Raw genomic sequence first — 22,130 nt, 5'->3', positions numbered from 1 at the left:
AGTTTGTTATCAAGTGACATTTGTGTTTCTAACCTAATCAGTTGCATGTCTATTGTTATTGATGCTTCCTCTGTTCTGTGCTGAGGTCTTCCTGCTGCTCTCCATGACTCCTTCTCGTGTCTTAGAAGTGCAAAGGGGTCCCAGAACAGATTCATACCTCCAAATATGTCACTGCAGACGTAAATAACAATCTTTTGAATAAAGGGGTGCTGACATGAAGAATACCGCCAAAAAAGGAACAGAACAAGGAAGCTTTGAGCACTATACTACTGTATCATACCTTCAGACACACCCAGTGTACATCATGTTAAATGAAAAGCACTGCCTTTTAGTGTGGATGACATGTACTCATTAGGTCTGACTTAATCACCCCTCCCACCACTTACCTGAGTCCTTCTCAAAGAAAAGACAGCAGTGAGTCTGTAGTAGCCATGGTAACACCTGTGACAGATGAAAAGATGGATGACAGATATAGTACACTACAGCTGAGTCACTCCACGCACACACATTGACTGAATGGAGGGGAGCAATGGGAACATGTGGGCATACATAGACAGAAGAAACTTGAAGGAAGGAGCTGTGGGTCCCCTCCATTCACAATGGCTTTTCACCAAGGGAATAAAATCCACCCTAACACCACCCCACCCTCATCACCCTCCTCCCACCACCTCCAAACACATACATACTAATTCCCACACCACCTCACCCACAAGGTGCATCATTGAGTGCCACTGACTGATCGGTGTAGGAAAGAGGAACACCCTAACAAGTTAAACACCCCTCACACAGTGACTCATTCGCGCCTTGCAGAACTTCTGGCAGTTTCTGAAATGTACACTTTCAGTCTGCGCGGCCAGGTGCGGCACTCTGGCTTCAGACGATCAAAAAAAAAACAACAACCCCAAAACCTCCATTAGATGCACCTGAAATCACATTCAGTAACAACAAGAACAAGAAGAAAAACAAGCTGCGTGGCAGGCTCTGTTCGTGCACAAACACGACAATGCGCGTCTTCCTTCTTACCTTTTTCAGCGCTGACATCTTCCGCCTCAGAGAAGGTCACTTCTTCTTCGATAGTAAACGGGAGATAAATAAGTGGACGGCGATCATGTCCCCTGGTATCCGTGAAAATGTTCATTGCCTTGTTCGTTGGAAACATCTGCAGCGAATCTGTCGTAGTTTCCCATGATGAAGGCGGCTTGTGCTGTGTGTTTTCTTGTCCGACGCAAGTCCCGATGCGGTGGCAGAATTCATTCTTGGGAGATGACTTATAATGCACTGATGTTGTGGTCACTGAAAGCGCAGCTGCTCTTATGGAGGCAGCCTATATCAGACGCCATTTTTTACAAAGTCTGCACCCACAAAAGCCTTCTTGTCTTCCTCTAATGTGAGGGAAATGACACGAAACTTTAAATGCAAACTTAAAAGTAAAATGCACCAGACACGTAGACAGTCATATCACATTTAAAGAAAATGTATATACAAAGGGGGGAGTGTTCAAAATTACTGATGATAAGTAACCAAATAGTTTGTGGAATCCAATTATTTATTGTGTTGTGTAGTTTAAAATATGTGTGACGCAAAGAAAAAGAGAGTAGCATCATTTTCATATTTTTTTACTCTGTCGTTTTATTTCTTTATTGTGGTTATTGGATCATCAAAACTTTGTAAAATGCAAAGGCTTAAAAGGTTTTAAAGGGAAAAGGGTTAAGTCAAAAGATAAAAAATAAATTAAGGAGAGAGGAATTCAAAAGAAGGTGCATTCCTACGGTAACTTTAAGTTACTGGGTGTGAATCAAACTCCTGCAGGGAGACTGCTGTGTCACTGGGCAACACTGCATGAAGGGGGTTGTTATCACTAGTGTGGAGCCAAAGCTCAAACTCAGCATTTATCTCCTCTTAAAAACATCTCAAAACTGACATTCAGGAGTCAATCCACACCTGAGCCTTACCTTTATAGTCGGTATCTCTCAGCACGCTCACATTTACCTCTTTCTTTCTTTCTTTCTTTCTTTCTTTCTTTCTTTCTTTCTTTCTTTCTTTCTTTCTTTCTTATTAATTTCGCCGCTTCCTGGGATGTAAGATATCATATCAGCTCTTATAGCCAAAGATCTATAAAGTTCTGCTTTCGCCAGCCTTCAAGTTAACTTCTCTGGCAGACAGAATATATTTACAAAGAGCGTCTCTTAATCTCTTTGCACTCTGCAACGATCAGCATGATTTCACTGATGCTCACATTTCAAATCAGCCTCAACTCAAACAATGAACAGAAGTTACATCTGTTCAACATAGATTTTGTGGCAGATGGGAGCAATCGATGTCTAAGGAGTAACAGATCATGACAAAACCCCACAAACACTGCAACACTTATTAAAAAGTAGGATAATTTGTATATATTTCATATATGGCATGATTACTCTAAATTATTAGCTCCCCGTGGGCCCATAGATAATAACTATGCTAAAACAAAACACACGTTGTTCAAGTCCTTGCATACTCTTACTAAGCAAATCCAATTCAGCCAATTTTTTTATACCTATAAAGTTTAAAAGGCCCTCTGGCATGAGTCAAAACACTCTTAATCGCCTTTTTAAAATAATTCCTCCTGTCATTCCTAAATGTGGACACTGGAGGACGCCAGAGACGATTGGCTTCATTCAGCTCTGTCCATGGTGCTGAAATTCTAGCGGGTTCGCTATATTTCTAATCAGACTCTATAACAACAACAATAATAACACTAATCATAAAAAAAATCCTCTATTCTGTCTTTTGCGCTTCTGCATTTAACCTTACATTACAAAACTATTGGTTAGTGAAGACCTTCATTGTTTTTGGCTTCTTTATTTCTCTTTCTCGATGTTGATGGTTCTGTGGGGTGTGCAGAAAGATAATGCATCTTAGACTAAATTTCTCATGTTTTTTTCACACTGGGGCATCTTAAATTAAATATAGTGCGTGGTTATGTTCTTTAAAAATATATATATACTTTAAGGATCACTGCACAACCTCTGCCCCGGATATCTCATCTAAAATTTGCGTAAGTTCTTATTTAACATAATTAAAACTGCTCGAAAAAACAGCACTTTAACCACGTTCGCCACATGTAATTTCGTTGCTCTCAGGTTTGATGGGATCCCATTTTTCCTGATTAAATGCGTGTCTCGGTTTTCAGTTTCATTCGAGGTGTCCTTATCTACGTTTTTATATAATTTCCTTTCTGTGGAGACGAGCAACGGCCTTGGTGTGCATTTTCAGAAACATTAATAAATAAATTCCACTCGTTAGTATGCAGTGACTTATTCAGTGTCGGAACAGTTGGAGTTTCCGCCCACGAACGGGGTCTGTGGATCGATAGCTACCACTCTGGGGACTTTCTGGTTAAAGTTGTGTCCGCTAAATATTTCCTGGGCTGTTTGGCTGGTTTCCATTCTCTCGACAGATGCAATGTGACACACTGCACCCACGGACCGTGTGAAAGTATAACCTGTTACCTGGCGCCACACCTGCATTTAATAAAAGATAATTAGCCCGTAGCCGGTGTGTCTGCTTCTCAGCAAGCGCATTTTATCCTGCACTCTACTCACTATTTGGTGTTTGGATTTGTTGTATTGTGCGATTGAAAAAAACTGAGATCTAAATAATCCCATTAACAAACATTTCTGCTGTTTATCCAGCGTGCGGCTGCTGCGCAATCAGTTTGCTTCTGCCTCCTTTTTGACGCATTGGATTTAAAGGCGAAGCAGCGGAGTTAGATTTAGAGTTGGAGTTATATATGGCTGCCTTTTTGTAGCTGTTTGGTAATGTAGGATACCCAAGAAGAAGAAGAAATGACTGTTATTGATTGGCTCTGTGCCTTTCGTTAAATTTGGGATACGGGACGAAGAAAGGCAAATTTGTCCCGAGACACCCGAAGAAGAAACCCGCCGGACGGACAGTCGGGGCCAAACTGGAAGGCGTCCAGCTGGTAGACTGAGCAGGTAGGATGAATGAAACTGGAGCTATGACTGCGTGTGAAAGGCGACTGGTTAGATATAACAACCAAAATGGCTTGATAAACTGCACGGTTTTTTTTCTCCATGGATGCAGAAAAACATGAGCCAAACTTCACTGATAAACAGAGCTATTCAAAAATGCGAAGCTTTTTAGAAACGAGATTGAGAGACAGACAATTTTCGAGACACGTTCATCAATTAGAGGCTTCATTCTTTAACACGGCACACAATTCATTAAGCTGCGCAATGATTTAGGAGTTTAATAGGTCGGGCTGGTAGAGTTAGTTATCCTGTATAGCCCTGTGGGTAATACAGCTGTGTGAGTCATTTGAAATGGACCGTGTCTGTCACATTATATCTTGCATGCCGAATAAACTTGAATAGTGTTCCAGTGTGTGAACAAATCTCCGTTTTCGGTTCGTGTGTGTTCTCCTCCCCCTTCTCCAAGGAAGCCTTAAATTGCTTGATTATTCAATGGGGTTTAGTTCATTCTTCATGGCAGAGACGCAGCCACGTGCTAAACATGACAACCTCATTCTGCTGCCGTGGAGTTGACAGACAAGATGCTGCTATGCTTTGGGCACCACACATTCGTGTTGCCTTACTTCACATTAGCCAGCTGACCAGGATAATGAAAGCTATGCAAAGGCAAATTTACTGGAGGCTAGTTTTATTGGACAAATGTAATAGCTTCTGTAGTTTTTGGAAACTGTTACTAAAGGGCTTGGGACTAGAATTCCTGGACTTCTGTTGTTGTGCTCATCAAATGGTCAGGACTGAGTCATACTCATGAAAACCGTGTTTATTTATTTTTGGCCAGTCAACAGAGAGCCTCACAAAGCAGGACACAGTGAGGGCAGTTGGGATAGCCTATCAAGATATCCACCCCTGCTGGATCATGGGTAACCACAATGGCAAAGACAGCCATGTCCCTACAGGTAACTCAGCATCCAATAGTCCAATTTCAAAACACATTAGAGAAATTATTTATAAAATACTGTGTATAAGTTTCAGGCTTTGTATTTTATTTTTTTGTAACTGTCTTGTTTCTTCTGATCATTATTTCTAAGTCTGACTATTTTTAGACTGTTGGTACGACAGGTCCAGGAAACTGTCAGCTCCACTTCATCTCTTTGTCTCCTCTGTATTTCCAAGTGTGAAAAATAAACTGTCAAAGAGACGGCACGAGAAAGACAGTCGGTTACTTTTACTTTGTGAGACAGCACGGCAGCTGGGGCTCTCGCACTGAAGAGGGCGTCAATCAAAACATTTGTGCTTGTTGTGCTTCCACATTACCAAAGGATGAAAACAGGGTGACTACAGAAAGTGAACGCTTATGGAGACATTTGCATGAAGGAGTTCATTTTCTGTGCCATTCACTCACTATAACAGGTTTTAACACTCCCGTTAAACAAAGATCAGACAAAGAATGTTCCATTATATTCCCCCAGTAACCATTTTAATTTATTTATAGTTATTATTTTAACCAAAGCTCAATGTTTTGTCTAAAGCAGCAGAAAATGTGTTTGGAACTGTTTTAGTAAACTCAAAATAAATACTAATTTAAGGACAACCACTTACAAAAAAAAAATGTAAATGTGTCAGTGAGGATGCTTTGCATTTTATAGACTCACTCTTTTCAAACCAAACTAAATTCTGGTGTCGGGCCCTGTATGATCAAAAACCATATTTCAGCAAACAAAATGATGAATCAGCATGACAGTGAAATAGAAACCACATCCAGTAAGATTCAGTAAAAGTTGGGATCAGAGTTTTAGCTTCTTCAGCCCTTCAGTATCCTTGAATTCAAAGTGTCACATTTGGCTGAGCTAATGTGTGAAATTTGACTTTACAACTTTATAGGTCTAGTCTTTTTGTCTCTTGTCTCTTGGCTGTCGGTATGCAGGAATTCAGCTCATGCTAGAGGATGAGAATAGCTTCCCCATGGTAGCTGAGCAGACTACATCATGCTGCTGCCAGGGAAATGATGAGTCTGCAGAATCCTGCAGCACAACACAAGGACAAGGAGGGGAAAGCTTAAAAAGATCAGAGTCAAAGGAGGCGAAGATCCATGTAGCCTGCCAAAATTTCCACACCATAAACAGGATAATATCAACATCACAGAGAAATCCAGTAGCTCTAACATTAGTTATCAGCAACAGATGACACACTAGTGGATATTTCCTGATTTGACACATAACTAAAATGCTAATAATGCATTAGCAAAATCATCATTCTGCTCTCAAGGTGTCTTTTTAGAGATTTTTTTTTTTAATGTGTTTATATTTTGTTTTGTTTTTTTGGTTTGTTTTTTTTCTGCAGCTCTTTATAATATAGTCACATTTTGGCTGCAGTGAGGAGCAGCTCTATGATCAGGGTAAAAATTATCTCTCTTCCTGGATCTTGCCACATGGGGGAACAGCCTGCATTTGCCAGCCAAGATATTGGCAGGGGAGGTTTTTTGCTGCATCAGTCTGCCGAGGATAGTAAATAAGGAAGCAGGCAGCGAGGCTTACATCTGCAGTGAGGAAAAGAAGAGGGGTGGCTTTGCAATCGGCACATTTTTCAACAGATTTCAGGACAGTGCCATTTTTCTCCTTTACCTATTTATTTCCCTCCTCTCAGGTTCTCCTTTAGATTTCTTCCAAACGCCTCCTACCACACCCTCACAGGCAGAGCTGACTGTCATGGCCTTATCCTCTGCAGCTTCCTCTGATAAGGCACAAACTCCTCCAGCAGCTGGCAGCACCACCCCCTCCACCACCTCTCCATTCACAGAGTGGACACAGCGGCTGTCGGCTCCCTCAGAATGGGCTGTAATCAGCGTTGACAGCGTCGCTGCCTTAGAGACAAATGTGAGCGATGCAGCAGCGAGAAATGAGGCAGCGGTGGGCAGTCCGGCCACTCCAGTACCGCTGCCTTTGTCCAGAGGTTCGCCTTCAGAGCCTTGTTCGAATGAGAGAGACAGCGGGCTGGAGCCACAGGCTACAGCAGAGAGAGCTGGAGAGGAGATGACCTTGGTTTTACTCAGTCTAATGGAGCACTACAGGGCCTCACTGGGCCTAACACCCAGCACTGATATTACCACAGGAGCAGTAGGTATGCCCTCTGTCATCACCTGTTTTGTTTGTTTATTTTTTTTAAGTGTGCTGTCACTGACACATCAGAGATGTGTGGTGATGAGAAAGGAAGCAGAAAGTCTTTGTAGTTAAAGATTACATATATATTGTTAAAGAAGTACGTGCTCATAATAAACGTGGAAAAAGTTTCAAATAATGAAATCTGCATGCGAAGGATCAAAAAAGCTCAGGCTTCACACTCCTCCCAACACTTGTTTTCAGGCAGTTTTTTTTTCTCCACTTCTATATCTGTATGATATTAAAGAGATGCAATATCCTCAATATGGTCTTCTCCAGCACAATGGTATGTAAGCACAAAGGCCCCACCTACCTACTGTTAAAACCTTGTTTATAAAAAGCAGCAAATCAGAAAAAGCTGACTTAAAAAGAAAAACCTAGTCCCAGGATAAAATATGGAACTGAAACTCAAACGTGGAATATGGCCAAAAAAAAAAAAATGGTATGACTCCAGGAGCTATCCATCATAGTTATAAGTGGTTTAAATATCATCATCACCTACTAAGTGTCATGTGGAAAATTGATTATTAACAGCAGCATAATATGCAGTAACTTAAAGGGACAGTTTTGTGATATGGTTGTTTTGTTTTCTAACTCGTGTGTCAGAGCTGCTTCGGCATTTGATAGCAGAAAGAGAAGAGCTGGTTGAAGAGGTGGAGACCCTGAAGGAGACACTCAGGGTGAGTTGTTGGTCTACAGGTTGCAGACAGTGAGCTTGCTAATTATTTAGCATTCAGAGCTGTGTTTTCATGCAGCATTTAGTACTGCATTTGTCTAATTCTGTGCACTTATTTCTGTTTTAAATGTCATGTGACATCATTGCAACATTCCTATTCCAACAGCTCTGGTCAGACTTAAATTCAGTCACACGGTACTGACTAGTAGACAGATATTTATGTAGTAATGACAAATGGAGAGCAAGCCTTAACGTGGAATTACAGTGTTTCTTTGTTCCTCAGACAGAGAGGTTGGAGTGGCAGCAGTTCCAGTGTGACCTACAGGTCGCTGTGTCTGTTGCCGACCGGCTCCGGGTTGAGTCAGAGCAGGCTCTGGGTTCACTCCAGGAGAGCCACAGGACTGTAAAGGAGCAGCTGGCACAGGCCCTCAGCAAACAGCAGGATACGGACCGAGAGCTAGAGAGGCTCAAAGCTGAACACAAAGACGCCTGCTGCAAACTGGCTGAACTGGAGAAGCAGCAGCAGCAGGATCGAGCCGAGCTCGATGCCCTCAGAGGTCAAACGTATAAAGATGCAGATAAACCAGACTCTGAGGAGCAGCAGGAGGAAATGCTTGAAGTTACAGAGGAAGCTGAAGCAGGGACAGAAGCTCATGAAACAAATCAAGAGGTGGATGCTACAGAAAAAGGCTGTGATCCTGAGGAGACGAGGGAATCAGAAAATGTGCAGCTGAAAGGGAAAGGGGTGGCAGAGGCATACATTCGCAGTTTGACTGCCCTGGAGAAGAAGAAAGGTGACAGACGTGGACAGAAAGATCCCAGAAAGATTGTGATGCTCTCTGAGAGATCCTGGTGAGTCTGCATAAAAGCTCAAACTGTGGTCTCCTTGTTGCGACAAAATCTAATCCAACACAAAATTGTTGTCTTCTTAGGAGTCTCTCTCGTCTCCCGCTTCCAACAGACTCTTTAAATCCAAATGGGGCTTCAAAAAACTTGAGTACAACATTGCCACTGTGCAAGGTATAACACGTTTACACTATTGTGATATACTGGGAGACACTGAGATGATCGATGTCATCCCATGTCAAATGAAATGTCAAATATGCCATTACTTAACTGTTTCAGAAAGAAGAGCCGACAAAAGGGAGGCGGATGGACCGAATTTTACAGAGGCAGGACAGCTGGTCGAGCTTTTACACAGGTGTGCTTCAGTCTCCCGAATCACCGTTAACCAAACCATAGCATCTTGTTTTATTACAACTGTGTCTGCATTTGTGTGATGCAGGAAAACAGGATGACGAACAAAGCTCAGATTCCTTCAAGTGAGTGGCTGATAAACCTCATATATTGTTGGTAAAGATGATGCTGATGTCTTTGTGTGGAAAGAGAGGTTGGCAAGCATTTGTGGAAAAATAACCAAAAACACACTGATACAATTGGCATTTTTCAAGTCTTTGAGCCAAAAACAGTTAAAACTGACCCATATGACTTTTATATTTGTATGACTTTAGAATCGATTTGTGTGTTTGTCCGATTACACTTTTTTTCACTCGTGTTCTCAGGTTAAATGACTGAAACAGTTTGCAGTGAATGAGCAATTCGCAGTTAAAATGTTTCTCCATCTTCAGACCTCGGGATGGTTTCAGTGCTCTGCTGAGGCGCCATGGTGGCTCCAGGAGAAACTCCCTGCTGCGCTGGTGCCAAACTCGCACTCAAGGTTATAAGGTCAGAGAAGAGAACTTGAGCATTGCTGAGCTATATGAAGTCATGTGACTCTTTGTAACAAGTTAAATTCAGACAAATTGCAAATAATGTTTTGTGGCAGAATATTGAGATCACCAACTTCAGCAGCAGCTGGGAAGATGGTTTGGCGTTCTGTGCTGTTTATCACACCTATTTACCAACTCTCATCCCCTATGACAGCCTGAACCCAGCTGATAAGGTAAAACTCAAAACGCAATGATCTCACGAGAGAAAAGAAAGCACTCTTTAATTTCCATCTGCTGTCCCCGGACAGTTAAGCACAATATTAAATGACCTATAAAATACAAATACATACCAAAGACACCAGATTAAATTTGAATAGTAAACTCAAATGTGCAATGCTTAACACAATACAGCACAAAGTCTGTAAAGTTTCAGGGATATTAATCTGTCCAGTTAGGAAACATAAACCACTGAATCCATTTCACCTCCTTCTGTGCAAATTAAGTCACAAGGTGGCCTGGAAAGGCAACAAAAAGACCGATCCCACAAATGGGAATGATTGTGGTGGCCAACATTGCTCTCGCTTGACCAATTATTCTCTAGTTACCTTTTTTTTTTTTTTTTTTTTTCTTCTTCTTCTCTTTTCTCTAATGTCCTTGCCACTACTGGTAGCATAAGACAGTACCTATTGTTCCTATTCAGGTTGCACAGTTAGTCCAGCTACTCCAGGATGGCACAACCATATGTGCCGCCACGAGAAGGTTTCCTGTGTCTTTCAGAATAGTCTCACAAATGTGAAGGAAACAGTGGAGAAGAGAGCTGGACAAGGTTGTCCGTACAGTCACAGACCCACAGAGAAGACCTCCAGTCAATGACTGGCAGCATTACCTTATCTTCACACTCCTTCACATGTGCTCAGTGTGAACCTACTCTCATCTCTGAAGAGAACTGGGTGCAAATGGCGAGCCTCAATAGGTCTTTGTTGTGCTGGACACGAGTCCCACTAAAGGACGCCGGGCGTTCAAATCACCCCCATGGTCTCGGTCTCTGTAAGTTTGGTGAGAAACGTATACAAAGGGTTGCTGGAAGTCTGTTTCCTTCTGTTCCTTCTCACACAAAGGAGTAGATACAAGTCCATCTGATGGTTTGGTGCCCTTTATGACCCTCCTACAGCTCTCTGTGTGACAGACACGCGGTTATACATGTGGAACCTGAATAGTCCATATGTGCTATCTTAATCCTACTTGTCATCTAAAATGCAAAAATAAGGGCTATGAAGTATATTTGCATTTACACATTCATGTCTGTAAATGTTCATACAAAACGTGTCTTTATTTTTACAGAAGGCAAACCTGAAGCTTGCTTTTAAGACAGGAGAGAGTGTCGGGATCTCTGCCACACTAGTGAGACATTTTTGTTCTTCTTGTTCAACTCAGATTTGTGTGTTTTACACAAATAGCTCAACTTTAACATTATTATTCTTTATCTGCTTTTTAAAACTTCCTGTTTATCCTATGTGGCAGACAGTGGAGGAGATGCTGAAGGCAGAAGGACCAGACTGGCAGAGGGTCTTGGGATATGTCGAAAGTATTTTCCGCCACTTTGAGATGTGAAGTCTTCCGCCTTCGTTTTTTATTTCTATAATTATGAATCAGGAGCTGAACCACGGAGACACAAGACGGAGCTCAGCTCTCTAAACTAAAACACGCTGGCAATACTGGACTCCATGACTTAAGTTTAGGTACCAGAACAATCTTTTTCACAGAAACAAGTGGAAGAAACTAAATAGCATTTCACTATCTGAGCCATTTAAAAAAAAAAAAAAAATCTTAAACATGCACAGAAGTTATTCTGGATCTGAATACCTGGCTCGATGAATGTGCACAAGACACAAATCTAAATATGCCAGAAAGACTGCACACTGAACTACTTCCACATAAACTGGGTGCCATCTGCACTGGTTTTGCACAGTTTGCCTTGGTGAAGGGGAAAAAAAGCACTTTTGGAAATGTAGTGTAGGTTCCAGAATCTGGGTCACTTTATTTATCTCGACTAATATTTTTATCCTGAACTTCTTCTGCCACAATATGTATTTATGCATCAAAGCCTAAGAGCTGTATAAGGTAGATATGTATTCAGATTTTATATGCTGGAATAGTGATCTTTTAACCCCAAATCCTATATGTAAAAGAAAAATTGCCTTTAATGAAATGTATATATGTAAATACATGTAATCGATTCAGGTTTTTTTTTTTAAGTTTTTTTTTAGTTTTTTTTTTTAAAGTATGGTAAACACTGGTATATAGATTAACTGCAATAATAAAGCATTTAAATGGAAATGAGGTTTTTTGGGGGGTTTTTTTGCACATTTTCTGCATTAACAATGCACACAGGTTCAGAGAAAACATTTTAATTTAAACAAAAAAGACATTTGACAGCATATAAAAATGGTACAAAACATGGCATCAAAGGAAATGATTAAGGTTAAGAAAGTGGTCATGGTGTAACATGTGACAAATAAATACAGAACAGTAAAGAAAAGCAATAATTAAGCAAGGGTACTTGAGATTAAACTGGAAAAGTTGTGTTGTCTTTCTTGGAATATTTAGTGTTTTTAAACAATAACCGCTCCACATAAAGACAGAACTGTTGACGGCATGCTGGATCTGCTCATAACTGCACTGTATTCCAAAGTTTAAATGGAAGTATCCTTGCGAACAATGGAAGTAATATTTCCTATGAAGCTGGAATGGCGCCTCCTATAGGTGGTGTTGAAAGTGGCGGTAGGAGAAGAGATTTCAGTTTAGCAGACATGGCTGCGATTTCTGGGTCCTGGGTTTCATACATCTTGACCAGTCGGGCAAATTTAAGGACACCTGAAAGGGAAGCAGATGATCAGCATGACAAATTATATCATCTCCCCAGAATGACATGCAGCCTGTAACCAGTACAGACTGGAAGTTTCCATCGAAAGGGATCTATTACAGTTTGTTACTGACTTTTTTGGATTCTCCTAGAACAGATTTCTATTTCAACTCGTCTTCCTTTAAAGCAACTCCCTTTTGATTGGCTGCACCTTGCAGACAGGAAATTTAAACCACAAGTAGGCGGGGCATCTGTGCTGTGTGCCTGAATTGACCTCATTAAACCCGAGCCTTGGGCTCCCAGGGATTACTTATACATACACTGATTTTATTATTTAAAACTTTGGACATGTTTAATTTTAAAAAATTCCCTGTGTGTGATTAAAAATTGAGGCCCATTTAAAATGTCATTTAGTATCTATAAAAAACAGTGATGTGCATATGTTTGTGACACTGTAGTGAGGATGATATTAGTTTTGATAATAATGAACTCAGTAGGTGGAATATAAGTGTTTTAAAGACACTGTCTGGCTTTGTTGTTGCATCTTAAAGCTCCTCTGTGGATTCAGGCGGTCTCATCTGCTGCCGTCTTTGTACCTAATCCCATAACAATTTCATTATTTTTCCATCGAGCCTCTGTCTGAGCTATGCAATCTGTTGCAAGCCTCCTAGTTATAACTGTCTTTATGTCTCGGGTAGTTGATCAGACATCTCTCCAATGTGTGACTGGTATACATCTAAAGTGACTACAACCCTGCAAAGTTTGGTTTCTGTAACAGCATTGTGTGGGAGATTTAAGGTGATGTCTTTAGAGATAGAAAACGGTGAGAAACAAATATGATTTATAAATGCAGCATTTATTTGTTCTTCTTTGAGTAGTTTAATGTCCAATTCATACATTTAAGACCCAAATTAAATTATATGAGTACTCTGCGTCATATCAGCCAACACTAATTAGCACCGGTGGGATCATTTGTTCTAGTCTGAACGGTGTCTTAAAATTATTTGAACTTTAGAGTAGTTTCTATTGTTTTAAGCCTTCAGAGAATAATGTCTTACACTTGGTACTTTAACTCAGAGAAAGGAACCTGCTGTCCTGAAAAAAATTCCACAGATAATCTTACTACTATGGTTGGCTCTTTGGACAGAGTTCATCCCTAATCATCTCAAAACCGGGGGGATTACAATAATTTTTTTTTCTACAAAAACTAAATGGGAGGCCAGCAGTGGGCGAGCTGCTTATTTTCACAGTACACTGTTTGCACTTTTTCTCTAACCTAGCAAAGAGCAGGCTGCCACCTATAACAACACCACTGACCTCCAGGAGTACGCAGAGACTGTTACTGCCTACATCTACAAGTGTATTGAGGATGTAACAGTCACGAAAACCATAACTGTCCGGGCAAATCAAAAACCATGGATGACAGGAGAGGTCTACAGGCTGCTGAAAGCTAGGAATGTTGCCTTCAGAGATGGAGACGAGGCGAGCCTGAGAACAGCTAGGGCCAACCTTTCCCGTGGCATCAGAGAGGCTAAGAGACAGTACTCCAGGAAAATATCTCATCACTTCAAAGACAGCAGAGACTCACGGAGCCTGTGGCGGGGCATTCAGACCATCACAGATTACAAGCCCCCACCACAGACCTGTGATAGCACTATCCCCCTGCTGAACGAGCTGAATACTTTCTTTGCTCGCTTTGAAGTCCAAAACAGCACCACTGCACAGAAGACCCCACCCCCTCCTGGTGACCAGGTGATGACTCTGTCCCCGGACAGCGTGAGGAGATCCCTCAGCAGGATCAATGCACGTAAAGCTCCGGGTCCTGACAACATTCCTGGTCGTGTACTGAGAGACTGTGCAGTGGAACTCACTGATGTCTTCACAGACATCTTCAACATATCACTCATCCAGGCTGTCGTCCCCACATGTTTTAAAGCCACCACAATCATTCCGGTTCCAAAAAAGTCATCTCCCTCCTGCTTTAATGACTATCGTCCTGTTGCACTTACTCACATCCTGATGAAGTGCTTCGAACGACTAGTCATGCAACACATCAAGACTGTCCTGCCCCCCTCCCTGGATCCCTTCCAGTTTGCGTATCGGCCCAACCGCTCAACCGATGATGCCATCTCCACTGCACTCCACTCAGCACTCACACACCTGGACAAAAAAGACTCATATGTTCGAATGCTGTTCATAGATTTCAGTTCAGCATTCAACACTATAATCCCCCAACAGCTCACTCAAAAACTGGTCCAGCTGGGGCTCAACACCTCACTGTGCAACTGGCTGTTGGATTTCCTCACGGGAAGACCTCAAGCAGTACGGGTCGGCAGTAATACATCCAGCACCATCATTTTAAACACGGGGGCCCCGCAGGGATGTGTGCTGAGCCCCCTCCTCTTCACTCTGCTGACCCATGACTGCACTCCATCATATAGCTCCAACCTCTTCATCAAGTTTGCGGACGACACAACGGTGGTGGGTCTCATTAGCAACAGGGATGAGACCGACTACAGAAGTGAGGTGAGACGCCTGGCCACGTGGTGTGTTGACAACAATCTCTCTCTGAATGTGGAGAAGACGAAGGAGATTGTTGTGGACTTCAGGAGAATGCACACCCAACATGCTCCTCTGACCATTGACGGAGCGTCTGTGGAGAGAGTGAGCAGCACCAAGTTCTTGGGTGTGCACATCACAGAGGATCTCTCCTGGACGTACAACACCACAGCACTGGCCAAGAAATCACAGCAGCGTCTCTTCTTTCTCCGCAAACTAAGAAGAACAGGAGCACCAGCCCCCATCATGTACACTTTCTACAGAGGCACCATCGAGAGCATCCTGTCGAGCTGCATCACTGTGTGGTTTGGAGCCTGCAATGCGTCCTGTCATAGAACCCTCCAACGCATAGTGAGGGCTGCAGAGAGGATCATTGGTGTCTCTCTCCCCTCCCTCCAGGACATTTACAGCACCCGTCTCACTAAAAAAGCCCTTTGCATAGCGGCTGATCCCACGCACCCAATGCAAAGCTTCTTCAAGCTGCTGCCGTCAGGGAGGAGACTGCGGAGTCTCCAGGCCAGGACCAGCAGACTGAAGGACAGCTTCATCCATCAGGCTGTCAGGAAGCTTAACTCCCTTCCGATTCTGCCCCCTCTCCCCTCTTCTCCTCCATGGTCTCACTGAACTCTGTCTCACACACACACACACACACACACACACACTCTCTGACTCACTCACTGGCCTGCACCAGTTACCAGTCACTTTGTGGAGCATTGGACTGCCATTACCTCATAAGACTTTGTTGTTACACTATCTCTTACCGTATATTACTAAATCTCCATTTGCACTATTTGCCTATTTGCACTACTCTGCCTGGTTTACACTCAATGTCATTTACCCTTACTTGAATATTGTATATCGTATATTGCATAGCTTTCTTGTTATACGTAAAATTGTATTGTATTTATTTAAATTTTTACTTTTTAATTATTTTATTTGCATTTTTTAATCACTCTCTTATATTTAAATGTTCATTTGCTATTTCATCTAGGGTTTGAGAGTAACGAAATTTCTATTCTCTGTATGTCCTGTACATGTGGCAGAATTGACAAATAAAGTTGACTTGACTTGACTTGAAGAGCAAAACCAAGCACATTTTTAGTTTTAAGATACAAAAAAGCTCACCTTCCCCCTCATTGTTGAATCCGTAGGCTTTGATAACCTCTTGTTGAATTTGGGTGGCCACAGGGAGCACAAGCTGCAGCATCTTGCCCATGTCGTTGCAGGCGCTCTCTCTGGCCTCCTCCATCCGTGCGGCATTCTCCGGTACTGAGAATGCCTGGATCACCTCGCTCAAAACCACTGTGAAAAAAAAGCTTTTTTAGTAGCTGCTCCACAAAGTAAAAAAAACCCAACCTTTTCCTGACATTGCTGCACATTTTAGAAGAAATTATCAACTTAATTAATCTCAGCTCTGCTTTTCGCAGGTGATGTGGTTCTGTTGGCTCGCACTGGAACAGTTTGCAGCTGAGTGTGAAGCGGTGGGAATGAGATTCAGCACCCTAAATTTTGAGGCCATGGTCCTCAGCTGGAAAAGGGTAGAGTGCCCACTCCAGGTCAGGGATGAGTGGAGGAGTTTAAGTATCTCTGGGTCTTGTTCACGCGTGAAGGGAGAAGGGAGCGGGAGATCGACAGACGGATTGGTGCAGTGATGCAGACGCTGTAGCAGTCCATTGTGGTGAAGAGAGCTGAGTGTAAAAGTGATGCTCCTAATTTACTGGTCGATCTACGTCCCTACCCTCATCTATGGTCACGAGCTTTGGGTAGTGACCTAAAGAACAAGATTGCAGATACAAGTGGCAGAAATGGGTTTCCTCCAAAGGGTGGCTAGCCTCTCCCTTAGTGATAGGGTGAGGAGCTCGGCCATCTGGGAGGGGCTCACAGTAGAGACGCTGCTCCTCCACATTGAAAGAGCCAGTTGAGGTGGTTCGGGCATCTGACAAGGATGCCTCCTGAGCTCCTCGTGGGTGTTCTGAGCATGTCTCACCGGGAGGAGGTCCCGGGGCAGACCCAGGGCGCGCTGGAGAGATTATATGTCTCAGCTGGCCTGGTTTGGTGTTCCTCTGGATAAGCTGGAGGTGGTGGCCGGGGATAGCTAGGTCTGGGCTTCTCTGCTTGGGCTGCTGCCCCGCAGGTCCCGGATAAGCAGAAGAAGAAGGATGGATGGCAGTACAGTAACTAATCTGGAGCCTGAAAATCACCATCACTAATTCTTCTTCTTACTTTTTATGAACAAAGAAAGTGCACCCCATCCAACTCCAGGGCCCTATACTACAAAAAAAGTTCACAACACCCAGGCTATTTTACCGTTATCTAGATTCTCTTATGCTAACACTGGCGATCAGGATAAAAGGTCACACAAAGCTGGTTATCAGCTCAATAAGTTAACCCAGGGTTTCTCTTGTGCGTTAACACAAGAAGGGTGGTATTGGCTGCATCTAACCAATCTAAAAGAGGCATTTCACGGATCATATGACTCTTCTTCCACACAAAATGATCCCTATGAGTGTCACCTAATCCAGAAACTATCAATGCGTGATTAAAAGTCTAGGATGAAAGCTTTAGATTTCGGACACAAAACAGTAAAATAAATATTTTCATTCCAGTTGATTATTTTAACACTGAGTGCGCTCTCAGTCCTGCTGTTTATTTCTAAGGTGATGGCTGTGCATTAGAGCTCTGAAACTTTAAACTGGATCCATTTGAATATTAAAGATTACTGTCCCACAGCTTAATACTATTATTAATAATATTATTCTGAATAAAGGAGATGTTTACATTGCCATAGTTTATTGCAGATAAAAGTTAAAACCATATTACTGATTGAACAGGCATTCTTTGTGTGTCCTGTGTTCTAGTAGCTGTAATACCACCAGAGTAAAAGATTAGAATTAAGCATAACAGCATTTTATACATTTTCTAAATCACCAAGTTAATCATGCACATTGCCGTTATAATATGACTCACAGGTTGTGCTTCATTCAGTGGTTTTACTAAGGTACACATTAATAAGCTGCACACACAGGCATAGACCAGCATACAATCTATGTTGCAATTAAAACGTGCTGTGAATAAAAGGATCAGTGAATCACGCCGCTTCCAGTTGATTTTAAACTTAAACTCAGAACATAACCCGCTCTTAAAAATGTAAGTTTTTGTTCTCTCAGCTGCAGACTCAGTGCTGTTTAAGGGCTTGAAAGTAAATATTAAATATAAAAACAGAATTCAAACACAGGATTACTACAAATTTGATATGAGGTCATTAAGGACAGTGTAGCCGTCCTGTTTTAGGTTTATATATTACTACTTATTTTATATTACTATTTATTACTCATAAAACAAAAAGCTGTTGTAAAATTGTTTGCTGCCAACACAGAAAACAAGGAATAAGTTGTGTCTAAAAATCTGTATTTATTACTGATGCTCATCAGGGAAACACAGAAACTTTACATCCTACAACTCTCCCCACAGAGTTCTCCCGGGTCTTCCAGGTTAAGTCTACAGCATAAATTACCGTGATGACTTACCTCGGTAAAAAGTGAACCACCTATGTAGTACAGAAAACCTAGGGTTAACCCTGCTGACAAAATCCTGCTGACAAGTACAGGTCTCGGTCTTACAAATGCAACGTACGAGTACTTGCCCAGTATTTATTCAGCAACAATATGGACCACCTGGGGAAGAGTAAACAAGTAGAAACGGGAGCTTTTATATATATAAACCAGCTGTTCCTCTCACCTCTGGTCTGCTCAACTGTCAGAGTGGGCTGCTGTGCTGGAGCTGTGGCCATGTCTGCAGAGAAAACAGAAAGCCACGAAAAAAATAAAGCTACTGTAGACGCACTGATGTAGACAAAATTAAAAACATTTACATTTTGTAATAATAAAAGTAGGAAAATTAAAGGAAGATCGAGGTAGCTTCAAGAATATGAAGCATCTTTGTTTTATTGAAATATATTTTTAATGTATAACATAATGATAACTGTTAGCTTGATAAACCAATAAAAAAAAATATAGAAACCGCAATAATAGCACAACGACACGTATATATAAAGGAGACGTGGTGGTTATGTGGTGATTAGCATCTGTCTCCGATCGTTCATTCAGTAGCTTCAGTAGCTTAAAATTTGACGGTTATCAACAGCAACAGCAGCTAAAAATCCATTTATTTATTTACCAAACTAAATGAACATAAAACAGTATAACATTTGGGGAACTCACCTCTACTGAAAACAATCACTAAGCTAGCAACAGAACTGTGAAACTGTCGTAAAACGGGGACTGTTGGAGGCTTCTTGCGACACACCATCCTGCTTTCAGGTAGACGTCGACGTAAAATGTAAACATACCTGTTACTAAGCTAGTAGCAAGTCATCAAACTTAGACTGAAAGTTCGTGTGTGCGAGAGAGATTTACTGTGCTTCGAAGGGCTTATAACTTTAACGTAAGCTTATAGAAGTTGTGAATGAGTTGCTGTCGGTTCTTAATTATCCATGGAGCAAAAGCTGGCAGAGTTCAGAGCCAGACGACAGGCTGAAAAAGCTGCTCAGAAGAGTGAGACTACTGGTTCACAATCCAGAGAGGAGACAGCAGCAGACACCGCTGCTCAGTGTGATAAAACACCCACAGCTGACAGTCTGCAGCCTGAAGACAGGGCACGAAACAACCAGACTGCGACCGACGGCTCTCAAAGCAGCGTAAGAGATAATTTCAATCGGGAAGCTCATGAACTTCCCGATTTAGCTTGTTATTTTAAAGATCGGACTGTGCGTGATAAATAGAGTGCTTCGTCTGCTTTGCACTAATAGTATTGTTTTACAATTGGCAATAATTTAAAAAAGCACACTCACGAACAATGACAAAGTAAACCATCAAATATAACAGTAAACAAACGCACAGACCACATCATTAGTTACACCTGCTAAAAGTGATTTCCATCGTTTCTATTTTTTCATATCTAATATATTTGCCCACACTGGTAAATAGGCTGTAGTCAACAGGATTTACGAAGGGTTTACATATAAAATAAAGAGTTAAATAAAGAAAATGAATTGAAGGTATTTCCATGACGTTATTTCACCTACCCTGTTTTCTACATTGGCCATTTAAAATATCTTCTAATGTTATTGGGGTGTTTTGTTTTGCTTTGTTTTTTACTCAAAATGACTTGATATAATTCACAAAAAGATATGTTTTAGATACTTTTGACAGATTATAGGCCAACAGTATTTACAACAGTGTAAAATAAGCAGTCCTTTTTTTGTCAAGTACCAGAATACACCTTCTGGTATTTCGTTTGAAATCAGGTTGGACCTCCTTTAGCCACCAGAACTGCCTATATTATTTGTGGGATAGATTTAACAAGTTGCTGGAAACAAACAAAATCGCAGAGGTGCTCTATTGGATTGAGGTCTCATAACTGTGGAGGCCATTCGAGGACAGTGAACTCATTGTCTTGTTAACAAACCAGTTTGAGATGATTTGTGGTTGTGACATGTTACCCTGCTGGATAGAGCCATTAGAAGATAGGTAAACTGTGGTCATAAAGGTATGCACTTCTGGGTACCTTGGTTGTAACGATTGGTTGAGTTACTGTTGCCAAAAAAGTGTTGGCTTTTGATGGGATTATCTACAAGAGAACTGCTACCCACTGGATATTTTTTCTTTTTTGAACCATTCTCTCTAAAGATTAGAAATAAATGCCTTTGTGGGAAAAATAATAAAGTAGCTGTATTGATTGCGATGTATTGATTTGGAGATCCAAGCTATTTTTTGTAAGCTCATATTTTTTCTCAGCAGCCAAGGAATACTCACTGTACTGTATATGTTCATTTAATCCCCACTAAGTCATGTACAATTTGTTTCTAAGAAAACTGACATCCTATTGTTTATTTATTTTATCCAGTTTGGTGTATTTGTAGCATCACATGTTTTTATTCTTCTCTTCTTCTTTTTCTGTTGTGTATTCACTATAGGATCGTGGAGACTGGCTGCTGGATAGCGCTCTGGGAAAGTGGCTGGCTTCCCGACAGTTTGTCATTTCTAACATCACTTTACTAAAAGTGCTGCTATGGCTGGTTCTGCTGGGTCTGTTTGCCGAACTGGAGTTTGGTCTCCCCTTTTTTGTCATCTCTCTCTTCTACTGGCTCTATGAAGGACTCCGGAGCCCAGCGCCGCGCAAGCCTGGTGAACTGAGTGCTTATTCAGTGTTCAATCCAGACTGTCAACCTCTGCTGGGTGCTCTAACCGCAGAGCAGCTAGAGGGAGAGATGGGCTACAGACCTCTGGCAAACAGATGACTTGCCTGTGATATGCACATTGACATCAAATATTTAAATTTTCATCTGAAAAATGTTAACTTTTCTCCCATTTTTTTAGTTGCTGCTTCTGTATGCCACATTAAAATGTAACTGGTCAGCCAAAAGTTTTATTTCTGTTTCTACTGTAAACTATTTTGATAGTGTACATCAGTCATATATAATGGCTAAATCATGATGGTGGGTTGGCATGTCTGTAATACAAGTTTTTTTTTTCATTTAAACATGGATGTACTCCTAATTCTCTGATCAATGTGAGTTTATTTGAAAATACAGAAGCCATATTGAGGATTAAAGAAAAAAAAAAAACAGCCTCTACTGAGTCAAATGAACTGCTTTTAATTTAACTCAGTAAATGGCTATTTTATTTTATTTTAGGTTTACATCTTAATTTCTTAACTTTACATCTTTGTGTTTTTTCTTTAGCTACTAGAGTAGCTCAAAATAATCTGTTGTATTCTAGGCCTTTAAGCGACCTTACTGCTGATTGGTTGCTCCTGTCAAACAGATGATTGAAAAAGCATGTGGGCACTCACTAGAGATGACCAAGTATGTGGTCTTATTGATATCACACAGGGTCAAGTGTACAACAAGTGCTGAAACCCTGCATTTAAAGCAGCAGCTTTTGGTTCTCAATGATTATTTGTGCAGACACATGAACATCCACTACTGTAATGCTGCATATGACAGAAAATTAGAAGGAGGGAAAAAAAGTACAGATGTCCGATAACAAATTGTGTTTGCGATTCACGAAGTGGAGTTCTAAAATGCAAAACACAGCTTTCTCACTGAAAACAGAATTACGGTCAAGAAAACTGAATGTTAAATAAAATTTAAACAAAAAACTGTACGGCTGTCCTTCCTTTCCTCCCCTTCGA

General features: G+C 41.4%; 4 protein-coding genes across 7 annotated transcripts in view; 2 read left to right on the top strand and 2 right to left on the bottom strand.

Annotated features, from left to right (window-relative positions):
- Positions 1-1,283, bottom strand: part of dlgap2b (discs, large (Drosophila) homolog-associated protein 2b) — a 119,370-nt gene extending 118,087 nt beyond the window's left edge. For all 3 annotated transcript variants that reach the window (XM_085248277.1, XM_085248278.1, XM_085248281.1), the window contains exon 1: positions 1,024-1,283. In XM_085248277.1, the coding sequence (XP_085104403.1) occupies positions 1,024-1,159 (136 nt within the window). In that variant the 5' untranslated portion in view covers positions 1,160-1,283. The remainder of the gene's footprint in view (positions 1-1,023) is intronic.
- A 2,266-nt stretch (positions 1,284-3,549) lies between these two features.
- On the top strand, positions 3,550-11,811 carry LOC146558125 (uncharacterized). Of its 2 annotated transcripts, XM_085247329.1 has the most exons (12): positions 3,550-3,977; positions 4,813-4,930; positions 6,618-7,091; positions 7,736-7,809; positions 8,089-8,657; positions 8,738-8,825; positions 8,931-9,006; positions 9,091-9,127; positions 9,434-9,530; positions 9,631-9,747; positions 10,856-10,915; positions 11,036-11,811. In XM_085247329.1, exons 2-12 carry the CDS (start codon positions 4,891-4,893, stop codon positions 11,123-11,125), a joined length of 1,722 nt encoding a protein of 573 aa, XP_085103455.1. In that variant the 5' UTR covers positions 3,550-3,977; positions 4,813-4,890; the 3' UTR covers positions 11,126-11,811. The 2 variants fall into 2 exon arrangements, with proteins under 2 accessions (XP_085103455.1, XP_085103457.1); XM_085247331.1 differs by lacking the exon at positions 4,813-4,930 and having other exon boundaries at positions 3,551-3,977.
- A 95-nt stretch (positions 11,812-11,906) lies between these two features.
- LOC146558124 (protein C10-like) lies at positions 11,907-19,553 on the bottom strand. Its single transcript, XM_085247337.1, has 4 exons — positions 19,157-19,553; positions 18,675-18,728; positions 16,062-16,238; positions 11,907-12,388 (listed from the first exon to the last, which is right to left on the bottom strand). The coding sequence occupies exons 1-4, from the start codon at positions 19,242-19,244 to the stop codon at positions 12,249-12,251; spliced, it is 459 nt and encodes a 152-aa protein (XP_085103463.1). The 5' UTR covers positions 19,245-19,553; the 3' UTR covers positions 11,907-12,248.
- saysd1 (SAYSVFN motif domain containing 1) lies at positions 19,222-22,091 on the top strand. Its single transcript, XM_085247336.1, has 2 exons — positions 19,222-19,632; positions 20,911-22,091. The coding sequence occupies exons 1-2, from the start codon at positions 19,429-19,431 to the stop codon at positions 21,232-21,234; spliced, it is 528 nt and encodes a 175-aa protein (XP_085103462.1). The 5' UTR covers positions 19,222-19,428; the 3' UTR covers positions 21,235-22,091.
- The last annotated feature ends 39 nt before the right edge of the window (positions 22,092-22,130 follow it).

Source organism: Mchenga conophoros, linkage group LG15, assembly GCF_057382185.1.
Source record: "Mchenga conophoros isolate Kocher_MC1m ecotype Shallow Benthic linkage group LG15, M_conophoros_male_GT1.1, whole genome shotgun sequence".
Taxonomy (NCBI): Eukaryota; Metazoa; Chordata; class Actinopteri; order Cichliformes; family Cichlidae; genus Mchenga; species Mchenga conophoros.
Note: the sequence above shows the minus strand (reverse complement) of the source record. Positions and strands in the feature narration are given on the sequence as shown.